Source organism: Gavialis gangeticus, unplaced genomic scaffold, assembly GCF_001723915.1.
Source record: "Gavialis gangeticus isolate Ggan-Ray unplaced genomic scaffold, GavGan_comp1, whole genome shotgun sequence".
Classification (NCBI taxonomy): Eukaryota; Metazoa; Chordata; order Crocodylia; family Gavialidae; genus Gavialis; species Gavialis gangeticus.
The window spans coordinates 642,855-652,137 of NW_017729000.1; the positions used below are offsets into that span (position 1 = coordinate 642,855).

Here is a 9,283-nt window from a genome sequence, read left to right on the forward strand (position 1 = left end):
CCTTAGGCTTCCCTGGATTTCTCTGTTTAGCCAAGGAAGTTTTTTGGCCCCTTCCCCACCCTTTCCCTCGCAATGGGATCATCTCCCTCTGTGCCTGAAGGATCACTTCCTTTAGGAACAACCAGCCTTCCTGGACTCCTGTCTCGGCAGTACTCCTATCCAGCAGTGCTTCTTTGACTAGACTCCGAGCACACTGGAGTTAGCCTTCCTAAAGTCAAGCGCTTCCACCCTACTAGTTATCTTTCCCACCCTACGCCGTATGGTGAATTCGACTGATTGGTGGTCACTGTCCCCAGGGTGACCACAAATCTGCAGCTCCCCTACCAGGTCATTCCTCATAGCCAACACCAAGTCCAGTGAGGCATTCCCTGTAGTGGGACTGTATACCTCCTGCTTTAGGTGAAAGTCCTGCATGCAGGTTAAGAACCTACACAAATGCTTGGATTTGGCTGACTGCTCCTCCCAGCAGATGTCATGGGGGTAGTTTAGGTCCCCCATGACAACCATGTCCCTAGACCATACAGCCTCCGAGAGTTGCCTGTCTGCTCACTGCCCCTCCATCATCGTGGCTCTCCTTCCTGCCTCCCTTTTCCCTGGTAGAGATCCTGGGCTAGCGCTGCAGATGGTACAGGATATGGCTTGCTCAGGGCAGGCTCTGCGCTGCCTTCTGGCACTGCCCCATGAAGTCCCCAGCAGGCTCTTTCATGCTCTGCTCCTCAGGCAGGGAGGCTTTGCATTTCCCTGGGATGTGGTGCTCTCTAGGGTCCAGCTGCTCACCTTGCCCCCTGTGGTGCTTCCCCAGGTAGCTGATCCCTGAGGATGATTGTGCTGGGACTGGGCAGGGAAGGGGAGCGCACACAGTGTTGGGGAAGGGCCATGGGGCCACCCAGTGCTGCACAGTTGTGAGGAGCACTGCAGCCCTGAGGCCTAGTGGGCTGAGCTCTTGTCCCTTTCCTCAGGCTGCCGGAGACGAAGATGTGGGTGGTACGTCGGAGAGCAGTCTTGCCATGGCTGCATGTGTGGCCTGCCCACTGTGCGACCAGGGCTTCCCTGCCACGGAGATCGAGCTGCATGCCATGTATTGCAACGGCGCCACGGGAGAGGATGCTGATGAGGATCTCCCAGGTCTGCTGTGCGTGGGCTTCCAGGCCTCGGTTCTGTCTGTGCATGCACGTGTGTGCACGTGTGCCCTGGCTCTGCTTGTGTGTGTGCATGGGTGGACTGCAAAGCTCTTGGAGCCGTGGGCGTCCTTGCCTCCAAGTTGCTGCCTGAGCACTGCGGGGAAGCTGCTGCCCTCTGCACACATCATGGCCTGCGGTGGTTATGAGAGCATACCTGGCTGTGTCTGTGTACAGGTGAGCAGCACGTCCTGCTCTCCCACTGCATGCACAGCAGGCTCCGCTGACAGCTGGGGGCTGAAAAGTGCCAGGGGCTGCGCTCAGAGTGCAAGCGACAGAGCTCACTGTACCCAGGGCTGCAGCAGCAGTGCTGATCTTGTCACAAGCTCCCAGCCCCACATCAAAACATGCAGGGGGAGGCCTGTCTCTTCTGATGATGTCCAGTCGGGAAGAATCTCCCATAATGGGAACAAGCACAGGGCGCTGGGGACAGGCGGTGCGGGGCGGGAAGGAGCAGCCTGGCAGAGCATGCATGAGTCTGGTGTGGGAGGCAGTGAGCCTGTAACGTCCAGCCAGTGTTGCAGGCCTCTGAGCATGAGTGTGGGCCCAGTCACCCTTGCTACAGCCCTGCGAGGCATGCTCAGGGGACCTGCCAGCAACTTCTGCCAGGCCAGGCAGGAAGTCCCAGCTCCCCGGGGATCCAGAGCCTGGAGGAGGCCAGAGGGAGGATGGAGCAGGAGCAGAGTTTGCTGCAGGGTGGGTCTGACATTGCAAGGCAGTCTGTGGGGGTTGCAGCTCCCTAAACCAGGAGGTCAGAGGTGAAGGCTCCCCCTCCTTCCTGTCTCCGGCTGTGTGGCCTGGGCTTGCCACTGCTGGCTTGGGGCCCCTCATGCCCAGCTGTGCTGCAGCAGTGCTCAGCCCCATGGCCTTGCTCTCCCCTGTGCTTGCCACACACGGCACAGCTGGGGTCTTCCCCAAGCAGCTGGCGCACTGGCCCTGTGCTCAGCGGGGTGGGCTGTGCCAGCTGTGCTTGCTGCTGTGGGAGACTAGAAGCCACGAGCACCTGAGCGCATGCAGGAGGCTGCGGTGCTGGAAGGTGAACGAGCTCACCAGTCGTTCTCCCCATCCCTTCAGACACCAGCAGTGAGTCTGTGGGGGTTGCGGTGGCATGAGGCTGGGCCACGGCAGGATGGGGAGAAGATGCCACCTTAAGGCCTGGCCCTGAGTGTGGGAAGTGGCTGGGGCAGAGCCTGTCTGCTTCCTGAGGGACAGGAGCAGGCACCGCAGAGGCCTGGCTGAGCTCTCATGGCTGCCATGGGAGGGCTAGCAGGCCGCGCAGCTCAGCACCGGCAGGCAGGGAGGGCCCCCAGAGCCGCGTGCCGTGCCGGGAGAGCGGCCTGTTGCGGTCGCACAGCTGGAGGAGGCGCCAGGCCTCAGGGTGCAGCTGTTGTTTGGGAGCCCATCTGAGTCCTGCCCTGTGCCCTTGGGCCCTGGCCAGCTCTTCTCCCCGCAGCAGGGAGTTCGGCTTCCCCAGCTGAAATGCAGCCCTGCGCCACTGGCATCGGGAGTGTGTGGAGAGGACTGCGGCGGGAGCAGCCGAGCTGCGCACGTACCCAGCAGCCGCCTGCAGTCAGGCTGCAGAGCCTGCTCGGCCGTGCCGGGGAGCGCAGCACGCTGGAGCCAGGCATCAGCATGCGAGTCAGGCAGATCCATCCATCCATCCACGTGCTGCCTGCCTGTCTCCAAGCTGCCCGGCACTGCCGGGAGCTTCCCTTGCATAGTTTGTGTGGCATCCCCTGACCCCGGGACTTGAGGGTCTGTGCCTAGGGGTCTGTTGTAGGGTTAGGGTTGCGGTCCATAGCAGTAGCCTGCGCCCCCTCCCATCCAGGGAGACCCACTGAGTGAGGCTTTCTGCTTGCGTTCCAGTGCTCACGCGGCGGCAGAGAGAAGCCAAGAGCAGAGTGGTCCGGGGCATCCCACCACCCAGGGACACTGACAAGTAAGTAGGTAGGCGGCTTCCCTTGGCTCGTGTGGACACCCTCTGTCCTGCCCCCGGCCATGGAGCTGGGCCTCCTGGGTGCCCGGGGCAGGGGGAAGCAGAGGCTGCCAGGCTCTTAGCTTCTCTGGGTTGCTTCCAGCCCAACCTGTGTGCAGGCCAGCGGCATTTGCTATGTGGTAGCTCTGGAGAGTGGCTGTTGGGTATGAACTGGGCCAGGCCTACGAGCATCTGGGAGGAGCCCAGAGCCCTGAGAGGAGGAGCCGGCTGGACGGGGAGCTGACAACATGGCAGCTGGAGGAATCGTCTTAATTCAATTAGACTTTTGGAAGAGCCGTGGCTTTGTTTAATCTCTTCCTCTCCAGCCCCTCCTCCTCCCACCCACCCGGAGCTTGGAAGAGGAGCTGACAGTGAGATCCCTGCCATGGAAGCAATTTTGTTGTTGCAAACAGGGGATGGCAACATCGCTAATGGAATTAGGCTAATTATAGAGAGGACAGCTTCTGTTTAGACATGTTATCTGGGTAATCGGCAATGACTGGAAAGGCACCGCAAGAAGAGCATGGCAGAGTGAGCATGGGGGGTCGAGGCAGAGGAAGCCATGCTCCCCCCGCTGGGCTCAGATGCTCTGTGGTTGACCCACTCCTGATGGCTGCAGGGTAGCCATGCTGGGGTGCCCCTTGTCCTTCTCCTTGGAGGGGGTCCGGGAGGAGCTGTGGCCCTTTAGGTTCTCACTGCCCAGTCTGAGTTCAGTGCCAGCGTAGACAAGCCCTCGGCTTCCGGAGCCCAGAGCCCCCTCTGCTCTGCTCTGCGGTGGTGCCTGGTGAGTGGAGCTGGGTGCAGTGCAGAGGGTTTGCTGCTCAGATGGGGTTGTCAGTGAGCCGATGCTCTGCTTCCACACCCTTGCTTTGCCTTGCAGGCAAAGTGCAGCTCCTTCAGCAGAGCCCCAGGGCCTGTTGCAACCACCTGGGACAGTGTTTCATATCCAAGGAGAGCCTTGTCCATTAGAGTAGCCAGCTTCATTAGCATCCCATTCCATTGCTGCAGCTGCAAGGGGTGCCAGCAGTTGCTCCAGTGTGGTGATGGGTGCCGGGCGGGCAGTGCTGATGGCAGCTTGGGAGCAGGGCAGCATCTCAGGCCTGTGGTCAGCAGAGTCCTGACTCACCGCTCTTCCCTCGGGCTCGGCAGGAGCGAGAAGTGCTACCTCTGCAAGTTGCTTGTGCCGCGCAGGGAGTACGAGCGCCATGTGGACGGCTGCCTCCGGGCCGCAGAGGGAGCGCTAGGCACCAGGAGGCTGCGAAGCGCCAAGGTGAGCACAGGTTTCCCTGAGCAGTGCTCCCCACCAGCTGGGGACAGAGGGGTGTGCCTGTGGGTGCCTGCCCTCAGGATGTGTGCAGCAGGGCTGCCATCCTCTGCCCAGCCTTGGCCTGCGGGCTGCAGGGCATGGATTGCCGCAGCAGAGCATCCAGGGCCGGGTTGAACCATGACGTTGGGGGTGGCTGAAGAGGAGTCAGCCAGGGTGACATTGCCTTGCCCTGGCATCCTGGGCCTGTGGGACGTTGGCATTGCTGGATGCAAGGATCGGTGTCCCTGGGCACACCCTCCACCCTTGACCCCAGGACTAGATGGCAGCCCCGTGGGCAAAAGCAGGACCTCTCAAAGGTCCAGCTGATGGTGCTGCACACCGGCCACCAGAACCTCCAAGGGCCTTGTGAAGGAGCTGGCATTGTAGTCTCCAGCCCCCCACGAAGAAGCTGCTCCAGGGAGGTCATGGCCGGCCTGTGGTCAGAGCCTGTGGGAGTGGCCCAGCGCTCCAGGCTTCCTGCCCTGCGACCCCCTTCCCGGGGCCACCTGTTGTGAGGGAACTGCTCTCAGCCGCCTCGGCTGGGCCTGCCTGCCTTAGCCACCAAGGTCCGGCAGCAGCATGACGCTCTGCTCTCTCCTTTCTGCAGGATGACGGGCCCGAGGGCCGCCTCCTTGCCCTGCTGGAGCTCTCCGAGAGCAAGGCTGCAGGTGGGAATGCCTGGCCCTGCGACAGGGACGGGGATGGGTCCTGGCCTCGAGGCCTGCCTTGTGGAGGGCTGGGTAGAGACATGACCCGCACCCCTTGGCTCTGTTTGCTTTGGCTCGTAGTCACTGGTGTGTTCCTGGCACCGTGTCTGGCTGCTGTGTCCCAGAGACGCTTGTCCCTGCAAAGCAGGGGGAAGCCAAGGGCAAGTCCTCCCCTCGTGCCCCCAGGCGTCCCTTGGCGTGGGCTGTCCTAGCTGTGTCCTGAAGAGAGGCAGGACCCCTGTGTCGGTCCGGTTCCCAAGCAAGACAGCAGGGCAGCGCGAGCGCTCCGGGACGCTGGAAGGACCCAACACTGGTGTAACGCCACCAGTGTCTCCTCCTGTGGCCCACCAGAGAGTGGCCTGCCCCTGCCCCTTGCAAGCTGGTGCCTGGCAGAGGGGCCGCTTGCTTGCTGCAGGGTAACGGGACTGTTTTGCCCCTAGCCCCCGCACTGTGGCCCAGCGCCCGGCAGTGCCTGCCCAGCCCTATGCCAAGGCAGGCCCCCTTCACCCGAGCGTGCCCCCAGGGCTGAAGCTCTGTTTTGTGTTCTCATTGCAGGTGCTGCCATGGGGGTCACATCGTCTGCAGGAGCAAGCCCAAGGTCAGTGGGAGCTCTCATAAACCAGGCCTCCCCTCTCCCTACCCCAGGCCCGCATCCTGGTCCCTCTGGGGCACAGGGGCCATCAGGCTGGGGGGGAAATCACTGCCCCGTGGCCCTTCCCACACCCTTCTGCCACCGGAGCTTGGAGCAGCCAGGGGCTCCCTGCCTCCAGCTCCAGCGGGGTGGTGGCAGCAGCCCTTGGCCAGGGCCTGCGGGCTCTGGGTTGTGCCAGGGGGGCTCTTCCAGGCAGTGCTGCATTCAGGCCTTGCTCTCTCCCCTAGGCAGCACCTCCTGTCCAGGGCCCAGGATGATGCTGGGAACAGCTCAGGTGGCCGGTGCAGCCCTCCCCATGCCGCTCTGAGGGATTCCCCGGCCAAGGCCCTCATGTCCCTGGGTGAGGCCGCAGCCTGCCTGCTGGACCTGGAGGAGCCGGCAGGCGCTCAGCCGGGCAGTCGCCTGCAGACCAAAGCCGCCCGGCGGAGGAAGAGGAAGTTCTGAGCCACGCTGCCACAAGGACTCGGGCCCCTGCCCTCCGCCCCCTTTTATATGTTTTGTACGCTGGCGCGGCTGGGCGCAACACCCAGTCCCTCCCTGCCCTGCAGTTCCCCTGCCCCCTTGCAGAGATGGAAATATATTTATGTATGTTTTTACAAGCTGGCCGTGGTGCCCTGCAGCCTGCGTGGACGGGAGGGAGCAAGGGTGTGGGGAGGCACCATCATCCAGGCACTGGGGCCCTGTCCCAGGCACCAGTCCAGCACCCAGCTGGCTGCTCGTGGAAGCTGTGGTACCTGCCTGCCGTGGTGCCCTTTGCCCTCACTGGGAAGCCCCGATGGTGGGAGGGTCCCTACTCTGCTGCACGGTGCATGGGCATGTCTGCGCCAGCCACCCTGGCCCCGCAGCCAGCTCGGGACAAAGCATCCCTACCTGGTGGGGTGGCTTCACTTAGCACGTCGCCCCATGGGCTGGCCCCACAGTGGGTCAGGCCTGTGGCCGCATGGAGCCAGGCTGCTCGCCAGCCGGCAAAGCCTCTTGGCAGCTGTGTCTACTGCCAGGTCTGCAAGGGCTCCGGCAGCACGGGAGGGTGGGAAGGTCCCATGGGTCCCTCAGGCCAGGGCCCTGCACCCTGCCTTTGGGCAGCGTCACGACTCCATGCCCAGCCGGGCATGAGGGAGAGCGCCAGGCCGTGCTTGGGAGGGGGTATGCCAGGGATCTGATGCTGGGAGCCTCTCCTGTGGGACGCCCATCACAGCTGCAGCCGCATCGCTGCTCCCTGCCACCTTCCGCTTCTCTGGGTCCTGCAGGGGTGGCACCGCCTGCCAGGGCTCCACATGCCTGCTGTTTGCGTCATTTGTCCATTGGGGCCCCGGACCCCACCCTGCCCCGCGGCCCTGGCTCTTGTGTCAGGGCTGGAGGAGCCCTGTGCCTGTGCCCTGGGCAGCAAGGAGGAGGCGGCAGCCCCAGTGCCGGCAGCAAAAGCTGAAAAGCCCCTTTGGCCTGGGAGACAGCGGTGGGGGGCCTCGCCTGCACGGCCCAGGTGGGGGGCGATGAGCCCTGCATGAGGGCTGGGGGCAGTCGGGAGGTGCAGGGACGGGAAGGGCAGGGGCGGCTGGCACAGCCAGTGCATTTCCCGCCCCCCGCCGGCCTCTTGAAGACTCAGCTCAAGCGTAGTGGCTGCTTAACCTGGCAGGGGAAATACGATGCATCTGTGTCCATGAAGGCAGTTCTCCTAAAGCGCGCCTGGGAGAACTGCTCTTCTGGCTGGTTCAGGACCTTGCTCCAAGAGCCTGATGGCTCACTTCCAAGTGAGGTGGTGCAGGCTCCCACCCTGGGGGTTTTTAAGAGGAGGTTGGATGAACACCTTGCTGGGGTCGTTTGACCCCCCTGCTCTTCCTGCCATGGCGGGGGGTCGGACTAGATGATCTGCTCAGGTCCCTTCCGACCCTAGAAACTATGAAACTATGAAAACTCAGGCACCCGAAGCCCAAGCCTCCGGACTTGCGCCTGCAAGTAGGATGCCCACAAGCTCACGGGGCAGACAGTGCCCAGGGCGGTGGTGGCACCTGAGGCTCTGTGGCATGGGGCCCAGTGGGACAAGAAGGCACTGAGCAGGCAGGGCTGCATGGGGGACCCAGGTGTCCTGGCCCCGGCTTGGGCAGGTCCAGCCACGTGCTCCGTGATGCTCTGTGGACGCAGCCCTGCTCTGGCCCAGGGGTCATGCCGGTGCCCCCAGTCTTGGGCGCTGGGCAGGCGCCTGGTGGAGTAGCTTGGAGCCCTGCTCTGCACTGGGCTTGGTCAGGAACCTGGTAACAGGGTGGGGCAAGTCTTGTGATTTGCTTTCACTTTCGCTTGGAGTCAGAGTATCTGGTAGCCCCGGAGCAGACACAGAAGCCCCTGCTGCAGCGTGTGCCCCGTGTCCTTGGAGCAGACCACACGGTGAGGTAGGCAGCGGGGTCAGGCTGGGCCCTGCCTGGGTGGGGGCTGCTGCTTGTGGGGCAGCTTCACTCTGGCTTCTCCCTTGCACCAGCCGTGCCAGGCACCTGCTAACCCATGCAGTGCAGTCTGACCCACAGCCATGGCATGGTCACCAGCACCAGCATGGGTGCCGTGAGCCCGGTCTCTCCCTGGGTGACCCCCGCGGAGGAGGAAAGAATGGGAAACAGGACGCACCCCCCGCACTCAGGGTGTCATAGATTCATAGATTCATAGATTAAGGGTCGGAAGGGACCTAGTAGATCTTCTTGCCCGACCCCCCGCCAGGGCGGGAGAACAACAAAAAAACCCCAAAAAGAGAGATGGGACTCAAATGAGTCCAGCCAGGTAGGCATCCAGCCTCTTCTTAAAGACCCCCAGGGTAGGGGCCAGTGTCGGTAAAGGGAAGGGCTGCGAGCCACCCAGCTCCAGGGAGCAAGGACAAGGAAGATCCGGGCCAGGTTCATGGGACAGAGGCTGGCAGGAACAGGGCACCGTGCCCCCATGCAGCACCTGGCGCTAGAGGGGCTCAGCATGGAGCTTGCCATGGCCCCAGCGGCCTGCCCCCGGACCTGGCATCCAGGGAGGCCATGGCATGGAGCCAGGAGCTGCCCCAGCATCGCTTGGATGCAGGCCACGCGCTGTGCATCTGCCACTGGGGGGAGGCCTTCCCGCCACCCCCAGACCCTGTGCTGGGGCCTGGCTGCTGCCCTGGGTGTAGCACGAGCCGGGCCACTTCATGGGCACAGCCACAAGAGCCCGGCCACGTTGCGTGCCAGGTGCTGGGAGAGAGCAGGCCCGTCTGCTCGTTAGCAGGGGGAGGGCTCATTAAGGGGGCTGGCTAATTAATGGCAGAGCTGTTGCTGAGCTAATTAAAATTAGAGCTCAAGTCGACAAGTGCTAATTGGAACTGAAGGCGAATGCAAATTGCCCTGGAAATAGCGGGGCCCTGCTGGGCTGTGCTGGCTGGGGTGGCCCCCGCCCTGGGACTGTGTGTCACATGCCTGCACATGTGTGTGCCCCCCCGCCCCGCCCCCCACCCAGTGCAAA

General features: G+C 63.1%; 2 protein-coding genes across 5 annotated transcripts in view; both read left to right on the top strand.

Annotated features, from left to right (window-relative positions):
- UIMC1 (ubiquitin interaction motif containing 1) overlaps nucleotides 1–6,414 on the top strand; it is a 33,741-nt gene extending 27,327 nt beyond the window's left edge. The window contains exons 8-13 of one of the 4 annotated variants that reach the window (XM_019506044.1): nucleotides 960–1,125; nucleotides 3,045–3,117; nucleotides 4,300–4,423; nucleotides 5,067–5,127; nucleotides 5,722–5,764; nucleotides 6,049–6,414. In XM_019506044.1, the coding sequence (XP_019361589.1) occupies nucleotides 960–1,125; nucleotides 3,045–3,117; nucleotides 4,300–4,423; nucleotides 5,067–5,127; nucleotides 5,722–5,764; nucleotides 6,049–6,262 (681 nt within the window). In that variant the 3' untranslated portion in view covers nucleotides 6,263–6,414. Of the gene's footprint in view, nucleotides 1–959; nucleotides 1,126–3,044; nucleotides 3,126–4,299; nucleotides 4,424–5,066; nucleotides 5,128–5,721; nucleotides 5,765–6,048 lie in introns of those variants that run through there. The other 3 variants (XM_019506045.1, XM_019506047.1, XM_019506048.1) reach the window with 3 other exon arrangements.
- A 1,604-nt stretch (nucleotides 6,415–8,018) lies between these two features.
- Nucleotides 8,019–9,283, top strand: part of HK3 (hexokinase 3) — a 15,587-nt gene continuing 14,322 nt past the window's right edge. The window contains exon 1 of the mRNA XM_019506049.1: nucleotides 8,019–8,202. The gene's annotated coding sequence lies outside the window, so the exon portion shown is untranslated. The remainder of the gene's footprint in view (nucleotides 8,203–9,283) is intronic.